This window comes from Melozone crissalis, unplaced genomic scaffold, assembly GCF_028551555.1.
Source record: "Melozone crissalis strain CALT ecotype California unplaced genomic scaffold, PUWL_Pcris_2 ptg000063l_1, whole genome shotgun sequence".
Classification (NCBI taxonomy): Eukaryota; Metazoa; Chordata; class Aves; order Passeriformes; family Passerellidae; genus Melozone; species Melozone crissalis.
The window spans coordinates 4,342,616-4,360,246 of NW_026535841.1; the positions used below are offsets into that span (position 1 = coordinate 4,342,616).

The 17,631-nt window shown below is 44.0% G+C and overlaps 1 protein-coding gene and 1 long non-coding RNA gene across 2 annotated transcripts in view; one reads left to right on the forward strand and one right to left on the reverse strand.

The window, feature by feature from the left end:
• Positions 1 to 13,778, reverse strand: part of BCR (BCR activator of RhoGEF and GTPase) — a 99,679-nt gene extending 85,901 nt beyond the window's left edge. The window contains exon 1 of the mRNA XM_054288621.1: positions 11,775 to 13,778. Within this exon, the coding sequence (XP_054144596.1) occupies positions 11,775 to 13,281 (1,507 nt within the window). The 5' untranslated portion in view covers positions 13,282 to 13,778. The remainder of the gene's footprint in view (positions 1 to 11,774) is intronic.
• A 2,802-nt stretch (positions 13,779 to 16,580) lies between these two features.
• On the forward strand, positions 16,581 to 17,301 carry LOC128945190 (uncharacterized). Its single transcript, XR_008483853.1, has 2 exons — positions 16,581 to 17,177; positions 17,246 to 17,301. It is a non-coding gene; the product is annotated as an uncharacterized LOC128945190 (long non-coding RNA).
• Positions 17,302 to 17,631: the final 330 nt, after the last annotated feature.

Consider the following 17,631-nt stretch of genomic DNA (forward strand, 5'->3'; position numbering starts at 1 on the left):
TTTGCAGGAGCACAGATTATGATCCATGCTTAGAGGGGGTTTGTGCTTTGCTTGGGTGAGTTTTGTGATTTTTGTTTGATTGATTTTGGCTCAGAAAAAACCAAACAAAACCCCCAAAAATGCCTCAGATAAATTCCCTGATCCAGCTCCCAGCGTGCAGCCAGAAATGAGCAGTTGTTGGCACGGCTGACAGGGCAGCAGGTCACAGCATGAGGCTTTAGCACCAGAGACAATTTAAATCAAGATTTAGCCTCAAGGGGCATAAGAAAATACTGGAAGACATACACAGATACATGTTGTAAAACAAGGCAGCTCGTGCTTCAAATTTTAAGCAAATAAACCAAAAGAAGGAAGAAGTAGAAAACCCAGAGAATTAACACATAAGGAGCAACCACAGCCAGAGGCAAAACCCCCAGATTCTGAGCTTATTTACTTGGAGAGGAAACACAGAATTAAGTAGAAAAAAAGAAATAGTGGAAGCAAGCATATGAATTGTAGAAATCAGTAAAAGGGGAAGCCCTCCGGCAACAGAACTCAGGTTATTTGGTTTTTTCCACTGCATTTTGGTTTTTTTTGGCCTTTTTTTTTTTTTGACAGTATTTTCCTTTAAAAGTTAAACATGGATACAAAACAATTTCTAAACACATACCTATAGAGGAAGTTAATCAATTTACTAACTAAAGCATGATCCAGGAGAAATGTACCAAATTTGATTCCAGTATACTGGAGTACCAAATTTGATTCCAGTACACTAGAGTTCACCAAATTCAGCTAAAACCCTGAGTTTCAACAACTCAAAAGACTGAGCTACATATTTCCTCATTAAAACGCATGGAAATTTATTTATGCAAATCACTATATTAAGATAAAAGCTTGCTATAAACCTAAGGCTGTTTTTCTTCTTAAGTTCCCTTTTCATTCTTTACATGTGTTTGGAAAAAAAACTTGCAAATGACTCGTTTCCTTACAAGCTAAAAAACACAACCACAAAGCAACCAATTATTAAGGATTATTAAACAAGCCTGTTTCAATGCGCATCAGCCCTACATGGCAAGTGTCTATTAATGGGAAAACCAGTTTTAGCATCAGAATGCTTCCTTAACCAGATGTTGGTCTAATTACAAGAAAAAGCTCCTTATAAAGTTTAGGTAGAACTCTGTAAATTTGCTTATATCTTTTCATCAGTGTATATTTGCATATACATTGAAACCAGTCTGAAACACCTATACAGAGAATAAAATATTCAAGTTAAAAATTCTTCCTCTTCAGATTCTCCTTGTGCACATAAATATTCAGAACACATTTATGTAACAGATAATCAGGTCTCCTTTGCTTTAAGTGGAGATGCTGAGACTTCTAACATGCTCAGGAATGGAGGACACTAAGTGGAGGAAGATGTGCAACCCTTTATCTGCAGCAGAAATTTTATTATGTTTACCTATCAGCACAGAACAAAGCAGAGCTTAGATCACATTAGTCCCTGTGTCAGTTTGAGCAGAGACCACAACAAATTATGTCTAGGTCAGTGCTCAAGGCTGAGTGAATTTGGGGTAGCCAAGGTCAGGCCTAGGGCAGGTTTGCTGAGCACACAGGACAGGTCAGTGCCACAAAACAGCCCCATCCCAGCAGGGTGGGTGTGACACAGCCCCAGCCCCGGCAGACAATGGCCCAGTGGAGGGCAATGCACCTTCTGGTGTCTCACATACTCTACACACAGATTTTTCTCTCCATGAACACTGAAAAAGCCCTACCTAACCAAAACTCACTCTGAGAGTCCTAGCTCAGAGGACCGGGCAAACTGGAAAGAACATATTTGACATTTTAATGTAAATACCATTTTCTCACTCTGTCAGGCCATTTTCCCCTTTAGGATGGCAGATGCAGGATGGCTAAAAGAATTATTAAATAAAATAAAAATGCTTTCCAAATTACATTAGTGTTTCCATAGCACCTAATCAGGAGCCATGGCAGATACATATGGCCAGCTAACCCAGCTCTCCAAGAGGTACAAGAAATTTCAAAACAAAATTACAGTTTTGAACTGCCTGCCCAGCACAGCTCAGCCACATCAGTATTGCTACTGAAACAGCATAACTTTGCATGCATGTCAGTTCTAAAACATTTATAATCTAAGCCTGTGAAGACACTATCAGTGCTTTTGAAGTCAGAGCTCAAGTTCAAACTTCAAAATCAAAGTATCTTGGAAATTCTGGTTCAGGTAGTTACATAGAAACAAACAGCTACTGCTGTGGAGCTTCACTCACAGCAAAAGAGTCACTAGAATTCTCCTGGCATCAGCAAGACCTCAATCAAGTCTTTCCCAAGAAACTGTTAGAGGTCTCAAGAGTAGCCACTGGTGTTTTCAACTATTAAATAAACCAAAAAGCAATAATCCAAGCAAAAAAAACCAAACAAAATTTGTTAAGCTCTCCTGCTGCTTCCTTGTTACTTATTCCAAATGCATACCTTCTTTCCTAATATTTTTTCCTACTGAGAACACTGATCCTTTTAGCAATACAGAGAAACTGATAATAGCAAGTTGACTTCAGCTCTGTGACTGCACATTTCACTCAGTGCATACAGAAGATGAAAAATCAATTTGGATTAGGAAGGGTCAAAGCGATGTTTAAATCCTATGTAAATATTTCTATATAAAGCAGTGTGGTTTCTCAGCAATGCAAAAGAAAAGGTTTATGGGTTTGTGGGACTGCTCAGCTGTGCTCAGAACCTTCAAGAAATTCAGCAAGTCAAACAGTGCAAGTGCCCTCCAAAGCCTGAATGGGTGCAGTGACAGGTCTGCATTCTCTGCATTGTGAGTGAAAACATCACTCAAGAATACAGGGAAGTGAAAAATAATTGTCTGCACTGTGGCCTCATATAAATTCATAAGACATGAGAGAGCTTCTGCTTTCACATGAAGCAGAACCCAGCCCTCATCTGAATGGCAAGAGCACCAGACCATGCAAAGCATCTCAAAATTGCAATCAGTGTCTCATCCCTGTCAGGCAGTACAGATCAATTCAAGAAGGCAGTCAGGCCTGTAGCTCAATACACCCCCTGAAACACCAAAGGAAAACCAGGGAATTTCCTTGGTCCCTATCCTCTGCAAAGAGGATGGGGACCATCAGCCAGGTCTGCCAATGGCCCTTCTGCCAGCAAAAAACTGAACTGTTGAGTAAGTGTGAGACAGCAAATGGTTTCTGGGTTCCCTGTTGAGCTGAGCACACACTGGCTCTTCTGGATATACTCAAGGACTAAACACAATCCTGCTTGTCACACACCAGCCCCTCACCTGATCACACACATGCTGATCATGAGTTCTGTTAGAGCAGCATCTGCCTCTGGGCCCATTACAGTCACAGCTTCCAAGGGAAAGAGGGCAAGAGCAGACAATGGGGAACACAAATGAGTTATTCAGGATTCTTCATTCCCCTGAGTAAGTTCCTCGGGAAAGATGCCAATGGAGAAAAGGCTGAACAAAAGATTCACCCAAACAATTATTCAGGTGACTTTTAAGCCCAATGAATTGCACACATTAAGTGCACCAGCTTTCTGTCAGAGTCAGAAGCAGCTCTTGAGGGCCCCTGAGGATCTTGCTTTTGTGAGCTGAGAGGTGCTTGTTCCAGCTTAGGGAGCCCTTGAGAAAATACTCTGGATCTGACTAAAACATTCTCCTCCTGATGCCCATTTACCCCAGACCAGGAGCCAGAGATGATCAATACTAGGACTAGAGAAGTGGTTTATGTCCCCAGGCTAAAGAGACTATTTTCATCTGACAGTTTGTCAGATTCTTCTTCCTCTTTGCAATTCAGATTTCACTCATCAGCTTTCTAAGAAAACCAAGAAAAGAAAAACAAGGAATGGACGGTGAGATGTGCTCTCCTCACTGCAGCCACTGATGTGGGGTAGGATGCCCATCACCTGTACAAGACACCTTCAATCCCAGCTAAGCACTGGCTTTGGTATCCATCACACTTAGGCTTAGGTGGGAGAACTGCAAGACAATTTTGCAACTGGGCATTCTCTGCTGACTAATCTAGAAATCCAAATAAGTAATTGATACAGCTGGCAAACACAGATTTATTCATTCAAATACCATGATTTCTCAAAGACAATTGAGACATTATTGTGTTTTCTCAGAACAATGTCAGTGGTTTCATCCCTGTCAGACTGACAAGATCCAATGACCACCTCAGGAGAGTGTAAAGCAAAATTGTCCTACCCAGGGAAGGGACTCCCATACTTGTTCTACCTAAAAGGATTCAAACAAAGGGGACAATTTATAGAAGTGACAGGCAAAGACAGGGGAAAATCCATCCAAGTCCTCCAACAGTGATCTACTGTTGTGAGCACAGTATTTTCTGAAACTTCGTGTCATAATGTCACTTCAGGCCACTATACAAAAATTTCCGGAGCAGCTCTGGGTTAGCAAGAAGCAGAACTGAAACTGAGGCAGTGAAATATGAGCTGAGGCAGCTGGATCAGCAGGCACAGAAACAAGTGTTGTATGCCCTGGCTCACTGCAAGCACCAGAATCTGGCTCCTCTGGGACACCCTGAGCCCAGGCAGGGGCTGCTTGCTGGGCAGTCCTGCCCTGTCATGGAACTGCACTGCAGCAAATCAGTGCTGGGCTTGTGTGTGACACCTCCCTGCTGACAACACGCCAATTACATTCCCTTTTCAGCAGCTCAAACACATTTGGAGCCTGATGCTCCAGGGAACAAGGTATTTTCCTTCAGAACAGATTACCCTAGGAAGCTGCTGGCCCATTTCAAAGGAGCACACAGATGTGGCTGTAGGCAACTGAGGGATTTGTTGCTTTTTGGTGGTTTTTTGTGTGTTGGGTTTCTTAAAACTGATCTAACAACAGCCTGCTCCAGCCTCACCCATCTTGTGGGTTCTAAATGGGCACTCCTTCCTTAGCTCTGCAGCCAAGGGAGCACGTAATTGCTGATAACAGAAGAGCTGATAAATACCCCAACAGAGAAGGAGCTGCATTGCAGTGTGGAGTCTGGAATATTCTCGAGTTCTTAAGAAGTAAACACACACAGTGAGCCAAGGTGCACTTCTCCACACCTCAAGGAGAGGAGTCCAAGCACACAAGTTACTCACTATTTAACTCCTCCTACCAGGGCTGCCTGCTTAGATTTCAGATAAACTGTGTGATCCACAGCAGCCTGCCAAAGCTGCTACTGTGCTGTTGTCACAGACCAATCTGCAAGTAATTTGTGGATTTTGGATACTTCAGAAGACTTGTGCAGAAGCTCCTGAAGAGAATGGGGTGGTTTTGAGGGTTTAAAAAAAATACATTATTTTTAGAAGAAAGAAGGTTGTGGTGGATCTACTCTTCTGGAAAATAATCTTTCTTCTCCACTAGCTAAATAAATAATGTTTTTTAAAATACCACCTCGCCCAGTAGTAACAGAGATTGCTGAAATGACTGAAAATAACAAAATAACAAAAGGTAACAACTATGCAAAAGACCTGTAATACCAACAGGCACAATTCAGTAGTATAAACCAACACACTGAACTTTAGCAATTCACACTTCCTACAGGGCAGTCCTCACACAAATACTCCTCCAGCATCTGTGTAGCCATGAGCAACTGACCTGACTCCAGCTGCCACATTTGGGCAGAGCCTCCAATTACATTTGCAATAATCTGATTACTACATAAGCCATAACCTGGTTAAGAAAGGGTCTGAGAGATACCATTTTGGCACTTAGGAAGAAGACAGGGAGAGGGAGACATGCTTTGTTGTTTTAGTAACTGACCAATCTGCAAATTGAGCCAGATTTTGTGACAGAAATACAGCACATTGTCCTACACAGGACTCTTTTACTGTTTAAAACACATACAGTACAATTTGAAAAAAAAATTAGAGAAGTTATGGATCTGTAAAACTGTCTCAGTAGAAGGCCAGACCAACATCCAAGGATTTACTTACAGCTTATGGTTACTTTCATATCACAGGTAATTTAAAGATATGATCAGGAAAGCAATCACTTTGTCATCAGTGAGCTGGCCAAAACCTGCTTTGTAACCCAAGACACTCAAATTGGTGTTCTGGAGTCCTTCATTCATATGCTCTCACCCAAACTAACCCATGCCAGCATTTCTCAGTCACTTGCAGCCTGCCCCTCCATCCAGGTGCCATTCAACCTGCACTGGAACACCATTGCTTTTCCTACATGTGCCAGCAAAAGATGACTTATATTTCACCAGGGGAAGAACAGGATCAGACCCTTATTATTCTTTCCATGCTTATCTGACTGAGCAGAACAAATCAAAGAGTAGACAGTAAAAAAAACCCCCAAACTGCTGGTCTTGGTTTCTCTGGGGAAAAGCAAGCTCCAGATAAGCTGTGCCTCCAATCAACACTCTGATTTCCATGAGCAGCAATATGCTTCCCCGTGGTAATTGAAATGGAGCAATTCTCAAACAGCTTGCCAAGTCTCACCTCATTAACCTTTATGGACTGACCTCCAAAATTCCTTGAAGCTGAAATGCAGGTCCCCCTTGCCTCTGCATGATGGCTGCTTACCCTTAAGAGGTTGGGGAGCAGGGGAGGGCATTAGAGAGCAAACTGCTAAACATGCTAGAACTGGAAGAAGAATTGTTTCCAGCCTGTTATTGGGGCTCAAACCTTCACAGGCTTAGGCCTCCTTTGTTGGCCCTTCTTTCAGGTAGCCTTCAAAGCCAAATTTGGATTACAAATCACACTCCCCACCCTCAACACTTCTTTTAAGAGGCAGTATATAGCTCTAGTATGCTGCCCAGCAGTCAAAAATAAGCATATCCTAACCCACACTTGAAGATTTAGCAAAAGCAAATTTTCTAATTAAACCTTATTTTTGTTTCATCCCAAATCTCTTACTCAGAATGCCTCCTTGCCATTCCAGTGAACTCATTTTATTACTTTTGCTCAGGTCTCAGTGAAACTTTCTGGTGGCAGTGGAAAGCAAGCTGTCAATGAAGGAGTGACTGAACACAGCACTTAGCATTTTATCCAAATATCCAAACCAGAGATCTTACACAAATGGAAACACTTGGGAAAAATGGTAGAGCAATTAGTTCCACAAATTAGCAAGCTCTTAGCTTTCTATTTCTCAGCATTAGCATGAGATAGCACAACTATAAGAATTAAGAATATAAAGTTCCAGTTTTGCACCCTGGAAATCTGTCCAGATGAGGGGACACCAGCAGTCTCCAGGGCTCCCCAGTACCAGACAACTTCTTTGTGGATTGGTTTACACTCCCATTTCAAAGGCAGGTGCTTTGTGACTGCAGAAATACCTGATCTAGGGTGAACATAGGAAAAGAAAAAATAAAATCTGTCTACATGCTATTACTTCTGGTAGGCGTGAGGTAAACATCAGCAACTCTCTGTGGAAGAAGGAACAAAACAAACACTTCAGAGTCCACTACAGTCACTGGGGACATAAAGCAGCTCTGTGGATTCCATTAAACTCTGCTGTAGGGAAAGGAAATCTGGAACAGAAAGAGAGGGAGCTCTTCACTCCCCCAGACTAAGAAGAGGGGAGTGGTAGTGCAAGCATCCTGATAATCTCTGAAATCTCAAAAGCCACTAAAATGCTGAAAAGCAAGGCAGGGTGGGGGGGTTGCACTTAAACAGCATCTTGGCATCAAGGAAATCACTGATCATCGCAGGGAAGAATTAAAACATGTTAAAGAAGTAACAGCAAAATGAACTAAACAAGTGTCAGGAAAATTTAAATTGCATTATTGATCCAGTGTAAGTCACAGATGGAAAACAGGACCTATGGCCAGCAGGCCTTAAAATTAACAAGCAATCTGCACATTACAGAAGTTCCTACATTTCAGCTCCTCAGAAGGAAGAATCTCTACAGAATGGGCTGAAGTTCTGCCTCAGCTGCTCAAAGGGAAGTTGTGCTTCTGAACAACAGCAACAGCACTGACATGTTGTCTCAGGAGTCTGCAAAATCCCACAAAGAACTTTTCAAACTACATCTCAAAGCTAAAGTTCACAGAATACAATACTGGGTGGAAGAAGTGCAGAGTTAAGAAACTTGTCTAAGATCTCAGAAGATGCAAATAACTCAGGAAGCAAACCCTTCAGAAACTGGTACTGAATAAGGTCCTCCCATGATAACACGCCACATGATTTCTTGGGGTTTTACAAATAGTGTCAAGTTTGCCTTAAAAGCAGGAAATTCAGATGCCTGCCTATCTGGTCAGGCATTCAAGGCACACAAAAACTGAAGAACCTTCAGCTCTAGGTAAGAAGGAGTTTTAAAATGGCCTTCTGTTGACATAACAGGATCTGTGAGGTTTGCAGTTCACATGCATAAATTCCACTGCTCTTTCCCTTCCCTACAATAAACTCACTAAAAACAGGGAACGTTCCATGCTCTCCAGAAAGGGACATTCAGAACTCCCACATTTAGTAGAGGCTAAAATAAGTAAAAGCTCACTCCAATGGAATTAAATGACACATATGCCCAAACTGACCTCACACTGAGCCCTGTGGTGGTTGGTGGCTGTCTGGAGACAGAGCCTGGCACAGCTCTCTCAGAGCACCACCAGGTCCTCTCACGTGAACAGAGTTAGTGCTGGGGCACCTTGAGGGAGGCAGCTGTGCAGGTAAATATTATTTATGTGGACTCCAGAAAGTTTTCCATGTTATTATGCAGACAGATAAAATCATTTCACACAGAGTGACAACACTGATTTTATGCAGCAAGCTCCAAAGCCAAGCAACAGCTTCAGTGTGCTCTTCATTAACAAAGTGCTGTTAGTTAGAAACTGTCCCAGCTGAGGCCATTGCAGGATCCCATTGCTCCATAACAGAACTGTGCAACTTTCCCCTTGACCATAAGCAGAAATGCACAATGGGTGGCTTTTCTCATGTCTATTTCGGCAACTAATGTTTAACAGAAGGCAGAATTTTAAAAATCTTGTTCTTTCTTCACAATCATAGTAAAGATATTCAAGCTTAATGCAAAGTTAAGATGTGATTTTTTTTTCTATTCCCACTACAGGAAATTAGTGATACATAATTAATCCTAATATCAATATCTTTGCCCAGGCTTCATTAAGTACATTTAATAGAAAGTACAGCTATTACCAAATCTCAACCCTGAAGCTCTCATGCTGCTCCTTGGAAAAAACTGAAAACCTACTATACCTTGGTCTGCTTTAATGTTTTTGATAATCCACCTCCAAAAACTCAGATTCAAATTTTGGCACAGACCCCATGCACTTGAGAGTTACATCCTTTTTTTGTAATACAAAATCAGGAAAACATCACTTAACTGTGAAGTCATGAAATAATTTGGCCAGAACAGCCTGTGTCTGCTGGCCAAGCTCAAGGTGCACTGGGACAGATCCAGATGGAAATTTCACACTGCACCTGTCCCCAGCACACTCAGCTTTACTAAGGGAAGAGTGATCAAAGGCAAAGCCAGAAAACACAAAACAATCTGAATACACAGAGAAGTCAAGTACTGTTGAATAAACCCCACTTGATGCTAATTAACATGAAGGCTGGCCAGAACCTACTGTGATTGAAACTTGCACTCTGCTCAAGCAAAACTTTAGGGAAGCCTGGCAGAAGCAGTGAGGGAACCACAGGTGCTGGAAAATGTGTCTGGATGTGTGAATGGCTTTGGTACCACGTCGGCATGGAGAACAGCCCGGATCAGAGCAGGGTGGCTGGGAATGGGAGCCAGCCAGATCATCACACGCTGCTCTCTCAGGCCTTTTGTTTGTTTTAGGAAAAGGAGGTGATTCCAACTGGTTTCAGATCAAAATTCATCCCAATCGGGAAGGAAAGAAAACTCCTGTAAAATGATGCTCAGTAGAAATTAATCAGAAACACAGCCCTCCTGAAGGCACAAGCCTTTTTGGTTAAGTAAAAAGTTGCCACCAGCTAATGTGCAAGACAGTGCTGATTAGCCATCTGGTGAAAGTTCCTGCTAAGCTTGCCGTGTCACCCCCTGTGCTGAGGAAAGCAGAAGGTCGATCAGTTACATTCTGTCCTTGCCTGCAACGTGTGGCCATCCTTAGGAACAAGACACAAAGCTTTCCAGTGCATCCAGGAATTGTGAGTGTTCTGACTTTTCAGCTGCCTTATTTTTTTTTTTTATCCCAGCTAAATTATTTAAAATAAAAATTACCTACTGCCTTTTTTAAAGCTGAATTTATCCTCAAGCTTTATCAACCTTTGTTATTTTTACCCCTTTGTTTCCTTCTGCAAAAACTGAAATTGCCAGGAGGCTTCCCAGTCATCTAAAGAGCATCAGTAAACAAGAGCAGAGACAGATGGCTGAGCTCAGTTCAAATGAGCACAAGACTCAGCCTCTCCCCTAAAAGCCAGCAAGAATGCAGCAGTCCCAGAGAGAAAACATGGATGTCCATCCAATCTGATAAGGGAGAAGTCACTGTGAGGAGGTGCAGAGCTTCCATGTGCACTGAACATCCACTACAACTGTCCAGCCTTCCAATAACACAACAGGATAAGAGGATGGCAGCACAGCACAGAAGAGTTCTCTCCTCACTGTGGCTCCCAAAAGTATTGCTGACAAAAACAATCAGCAGGGAAAGTAAAGCCAGGCATCTCCTTCAAGCAGTTACTCTTCTAAGAGGTAAGAGAGAAAATTCTCACAACCTGAGAAAAGGACATGTCTGACAGGCCTCTGAAATCACCCAATACTACAGGAATTTGGTCCCATTTGGACAAATAACATGTTAATCCCTTATCAAACTGAGAGATTCAAAGAGACAAAGAAAAACCCATGAGAGAACTCACAGATTTATAATGAAAGAAATCTATCAAAACAAACATTCCTATTTTCTTCATACCTGGATTTGATTTTCATTTAGTGTATAGGAGACTACAGGTGTTAGCACAAGATACTACTTACATTACATGCCTTGCCTTGCTAAATAGGTTCAGACATCCACAGACATTCAAAAACTGCATCTTAATTAATACAATTCTTGTATGCCTCTTCCACCTATAAACTCACTGTGTTCCACAGACACACCTGCATGCCTGAATGAGTTACATAAAAACGGATTCAAACATTGCCCATCCTTCCCCAAATGAAAAGTTTTATTCTGCTGAAATGTAGTTAACATTTTTCCCTCAGGGCTTCCCGTTATTCCAAGTTCTTTCTTCACTCAGCGATAGCAGAAAGCTCCAAGAACAGAGCTGCACAATCATCACCTCCAATCAGCTCTAATTGAAGGCTGACACGAGGCAGAACGAGAGACTAGCACTGCAATTAATACAGACAGGAAAAAACAAGACTGTGGGAGCAGCATCATTATCGGTAAAGCTCTGGCAAAACCCTCAGGTTGTGGCTTGTTGGCACACTACCACCTCTGAGGTAGAGTTTAACTACTGCATAGGGCACAAATAGGAGGGAGGGAATAAACTGGTGGTGAATTCACCACAGATGGCGAATACCTGGTGAACTTCTGGCCCCTTTTTAGCCCAGTGTTCAGACTGAAACTTTAAGAAATTATTAACATGGGGCTCCACTGATCCTCTCAAAAGAAGCCTGAACCAACCCTTCTGGGAATCCAGACTGAATTCCTAAAATGCAGTGTGACATACACTTCTGTAGGATCCTCCTAAAACAGCAAAACTACAAATTAAACACAGAATCCTCACATGAAACAGTTTTCCCCTCACAGTGATTCACCCAGGGTCTCCCATCCATTCCCAGGACACCATTCCCTGCTGGATACATGTAAAAGACTAAGCAAAAAGCTGGTACACACCTGCATCCCCGTGGAAACAGCTGTCCTGGTGACACCTGGCAGAGGGCAAATCTCCATCACTGGGCCAGATCTGTCCTGTTTTCCGTACCCCCACAATGGTGGCCTCAGACACGATGACCTGCTGCTGCCGGTGCCGTTTCTGGGACTGGGGGGTCGGTGGGCTGCTGCTGTCAAAGGACTGCTGGGAGTTCTGCGAGGGGGAGCGGCTTTTATCCCGATACATGCGGTACGTGGTGGGGCTGGGCGAGACATGGCTGGACTGCCCTGAGGAGAAGTCTTCCTCACTGGAGGTGAGGTTCTCATTAGAGCTGCAATCAGGAGTGTATCCTCCTCCAATATCTTCAAAACTCCTGGGGGAATAAGATCTCCTGGGCCACGTGAGATGTTTCTCCTGGTCGGGTGGGCCCTGGTTTCGCAGAATAGGTCCTTTTCCTTCTTCCCCCATCATGCCACCAACGTAGATACTCTGATAGGGCTGAAAGTCCATGGGCTGCCAAGGTGAGCGGTTGCTGCCATTAGCATTAATCAGGTTATCTTTAAGAAATTTGGGGTTCAGTTCAGCATCCTCATATTCTCCATCATAGCCAAAGCTGCTCTCTGAGGACCTTCCCCTGTAGGCAGGCCTCTGGAACTCGCTGAAGCTGGGTACCATGTTAGAAGGGAGGGAGTGCAAAGACTTTTTGCGTTCCATTTGCATGGCTTGGCTACCAAGGGAGCTTATTTTATCAGAAACATCTTTATCATTGACCTTTACTAGACCCTTCTCATGATGATACTCCATGTTCACGTAAAAGGGCTTTTCAACAACATCCTTGTTATCACCAGAAGAGTGCGAATTAACCTTTTTCATTCTCTCAAAATTGGACCTTAGGGCTGCCACGCTGGTGCTGTTCCCTCTCTCCTTAGGTTCAAATGATCCCTCCTTCTCAGCAGATCCCACCAGTCTGCGAGTGGAAGCCGATCTGTGTTTTGAAGGAGAGCCATCTGTATCACAGCGATTCTCCATGTCTTCTACAACTCTCTTCAGTTTCTCTTCACCATAGTACTTACACCTGTCCTGCTCTCCTTCCCCGTGGTGGGGACTGTCCAAAGGTGACAGGTCTGACCCATCGCTCTGGGTAGACAGCTTCCTCATAGAGGGTATCCTGGGTTTGAACTTTTCCTCCCCGTGATGTGACTTGCTTTTTTCATATTCGTCCTGGTCAGCAGACTGGTGATGATGCAGGTCCTGAATCTGCTGCTCTGCACCCCCTTCAGGCAACTGAGAAACACGTTTAAAACCCCATCTCTGTCTATCATAGCTTTTTTTCTCCTTTGCCAGAAGAGTCTGCAGGTAAATCATGCGGAACCTCTCCTTATTAACCTCCATCTCCAGTCTCCGGATAGATGCTTTGCACATCTCCAGTTCCTGTTCAATGTCTCCCACAGATTTCAGCTCCATTTTAGGAGGCTCAGAGTCTGCAAATTGTGCTTTCCAAGCCTCTACAAACCCCACAGGGTCCACCATTTTGCATACGGGAGTAAGTGGAGAATACGAGAAGGAGGCTGGAGAGAAAGAGGTGGAAAGAAAAAACCAACCGGATCTCACATGTAGAAGCAGAAACAGCTCGGGCAGGGTCAACTCAGCGCGTCTCTTTCGCGGTCCATGCAGGGCAGCGGGAGGCAGGCAGCGATCCTCTCTCGCAATCGTCTCTCCTCCCCGGCTCCTGCTTCTGCCGGCTCCAGCCCCGCGTACACTCGCTACCCTCTCCCCGGCATGACCGATCGTTCGCTGGCGAACAACAATGCTCCCACCCCGGCGATCCCCGAGCACTTCAAAGCGCGTGGACAAAGGAGCGGGCTCGGGGCGGGGGAGGGAAGGTAAATATCGCCCCCCACCCACCTCCTGTCGCCGCCGTCCTGGGCACGGTCCTCAGCGCGGCCACGCTCCGGAGCCCTCCGCTCCGCGCTGCCTCGGCAGCCCCCGTGTTGTGCTTTCTCTTTCTCTCTCCTCCTCTCCCCCTGCCCCTTTCCCTGTCTCCTCCTCCCGGCTATTGTGCTGCGCTCGGGGCGCACTCGGTCCCCGCGCGGGCGGCGATGCGGGCGGCGCGTCCCGGCCGAGCTCCGCCGCTACCCGGCGGTGCCCGAGCGCACCGCGGCCCCGCGGGAGCCCCCCCGGCGGCGCAGCCCCCGCTGCCCAGGGCGGCCCATCGCGGCCCGGCTCCGGCGGCGCTGCGGAAGGGGAGGGGAGGGAAGGACCCGGCGCAGGCACTGACACGGCGCTGGGGCCTCTTAAAGGGGCAGCGGGGCCGGGGGAGCCGCGGGGGTGGGGGGGCCGCAGCGCCTTCCTCACGGCTGCCCGTGAGACAAAGGCAAAGTCCTGAGCCGTGCCGGCCGCTCGCCCTCGCAGCCTGGGCATCCTCACACCGTACAGACATGACCATAGCTAAGACTGATTAGGAACATGCCATGCACACAGCTTGTGTGCATAGGGAGGTATCCCTTCCCGTCCATAGAGCCATGCCCTCATATATTATGTATAAACAGCAGCACGTCCCCGTGCTCTCTCTTGTGTTCATAGCAAGGCTCTCCCCCCAGGCATTGATGCAGCTCACCTTCAAAGGTCACGTTTTCCCCCACTCATGGAAGTGCTGGATAGTAGCAGGCTTGTCAGTCCCTCAATCCCACCTTGCTTGCTAATAAATTATAAACTGGATTTCTGAGGTGGGCAACTGCTACTCCAAAATAACTCCAATACTGACAATAAAGGCTGCTTTGTTTGGGCATTACTCTCACTTTTGTCCTGTATATTATTTAGCCCCAGTAACTCAGTCCCACACTTCACCTCTGGGTGAAGGGTGGCAAATGATTTAAAGAGAATTCTGGCTGCTATTATTTTCCTTCTGAAATCACACCATCACACTTTCTTCTTAACCTTGCTTACAGCATGTGTCCTTTCCATGTACTAATTCAACCTCTGAAAAAAGGGTAAAAAACAACCAAAGCTCCATCTTTCCTGTTTGGAGGACAGGCAAAGATGATATGTAGCCCTCAGATCCCCCATAAAACTGTTTCTTTCATGTTTGTGGTGAAGCATATTTTTCAGGTACATGTTGCTAGCAAAGAGAGTGGGATATAGCTCTGATAAGAACTAATAAAATCCCATAGGAATGAAAAGCACAACTCCATGGGAGTAGCTCTCTTACCTTTGAGATATGTGCTGTTTCCAAATCCATTAGACAGTTTTCCTCTCCATGCTTTTTTATATGCCAATGAAAATATTTTGGGCTACTTTCAGCTATATCACAAATGGCTACTCATATATTCACTTTTGCATAGTTCATCCCTCTTGGTTTTGTTTCCTGGCTTTAACTGCTTTTCCTGCACTTGTTTCCTCAGCTTTTAACACATAACAGGCTTTGGCTGACCTACATGGAAAACAGATTATGAGCTAAATAATTATAAAATCTATATGTTTAATAAATAACTCTATAAATCATTCAAGACTTCTCAATCTGTCACAGAAGTAAAATACACTGCCTTTTCTCTATTGATACTATTTGTTTGCTTAGTGGCAGTTTGACCAACAAAATTCTGACATGCAATGCATTTCTAGTAATTATGAGATTGTACTGGCATGGTTCTAAACAATGGCAGGTATGTGACATCACTGGGATCTGTTCTGAATTCATACAGAACTTTTACTGAAGGCTCACCATTCTGATTTATTTCTGGAGTGGTTTCTACTTGGGTCCACTTTTCTGACATTTGTGTCCTTTCTGGAGGGAGGAAGAATGGTAATGAGTCACATGAGGGATTTCTGTGTGCACACTTACCTTTCAGTGAATAATACTGTTAAACAACTACACTCTCTTTATGTACTGAGGTAGTACAACTCCAGAAATTCCACTGGGAATTGTTCTCTGAATTTTTGCTGCTACTTTACGCATTGAAGAGAGCGGTATTTTAACTGGATACAAAATTTCTTTAAGACCACGGTGGCAGACACCTACCTGTGATTTGAGACCGAGATTCCCGCGATGAGGGGCCGAGCTCAGGCCGGCCTGCCCGGCCCATCCCCTCTGCTGGCCGGTGAGAGATCGCAAAGCGCTTCCGAGCCCGCACGGATCCGATCCTGCGGCGACCGCCGGGCTCCCTCTGGTGGGGAGAAGGAGCCTCTCGGCTCTGGGTAAAGCTCCCGAGCTGTCACTCGAGAGATGCTCTTCAGCATCATCCCACGCGGAAGAACCGGGGAGTTTTAAGGACAACCAAACAAACAACCGTAGGGCATAAGCTGAGCTTTTAAAATGCGATCTAAAACACGGTTTCTGATTAATATGTGGCTGAAACTAAAAAATCCTATTTTTGTTAACACAAAGCAGCACTCTCAGAGGAGTTTGACAAAGCTGACAAGTCTTGGGAAGTCCCATTCAGTCTAAATCATTTGATGAACCCAGGGTAAAAAAGGAATTCTCCTTCTCCAAATTCAGAGAGTGGCAATTTCTCACTGTGAGAACAATTTCCAGGCCAAAAATACAGGAAAGTGATTAACCCTCTCCATCACTAAATCCATATTCTCCTACAACTTGTCAAACATTTCATTTTAACTTGCATGCTCAGAGATGTGATACAGAGTGTTCAGAGCATCCACTCACCAGTGTGTTACATCAGAACAACCTCTAACTATTAATGGGAAGCTGAAAACACCCAGAGGGGACAGATTTATCCATGGAGAATGGACTCCAGTTCCACCACAATGTAAACCTGAGCTGGGACCCAACAGGATTCAAAGAGTTCTGAATCCTATGACCTATGTAACTATAAGCAATCACACCTTAAGTGTCAAATAACAACTCAAAAGATGAATAACATAGTTAATTTCTTACTATAAAACCCTTTTCTTTTAATTTTTAACATTGTCAGGTGGCTTTTGATCCATTACCAGTGGGTTTGCTCAGCACAAATGCATCCACAATCCATGAACACATAAGCTTTTACTTATTAAGACAAGAAAGAGCACAACTTCAGTTCTTTCGGGAAATGGATTGTTACAATTGCTCTTTATCTTTGTTTCAGACTGACTCCAAAGTTTACTCCAATTTCTCACCTGCAAATTCCACAAGGAAGCTGAAACTGTGACTGTTGCCATAATCACTGGGGGGATTTCAACTGGTATAGAAATCCTGGTTTACTCTACCTATAGGGAGAGTTAAAGTTTTTTCAGCACTGTTTCCCAAAATATTAAAGCTTCTTCAAAGTCAATTAAGCTGCTGATAAAATGGATTTACAGAAATAAAATATTGGCCAGGTAGAACTTAAAAATTTCTATTTTCTATAGTTAGTTTCTTTTGTGCTTTCCTAAGCAACTCATCATTTGCAACACGATCCAAGATTCATTTTAGATGATAAATTATTGAGTTCTTTGTTTTTTCTTCTTCTTCTAAATAAAGAACTTCTTCAGAGTTCTTTATTTAGAGATAAATTATATGGAGTTCTTTGTAGGGGGGGTTTCAGTGGTGCTAAAAACACCCTTAATACCCCAAACACACAAACAAAAAATTACAACAAAAAACCCAACAAACACCCAAACAAAAAACACCCAGTCTCAAAGCATCCATCATTTAATAGACTCAGGTTATTGTCCCATGATAGCTGATGACTGATAGAGTATTACATTTGTATGTGAAGTTTTTGGAGCTCCAGATGATACAAAACAGCAGTGACATCATGCAGTGTACTGCACCCCTAGGAAAAAACTGTCCCAGTTGATTTCCCAGGCAACATGATCATGTTGTTGAGGAGATTGCATTTCTGTGACTTTGTACAATAATTGAGCTCAGCAACAGAAGAAACCCTTAGGAGATATATTTCTTGGTGG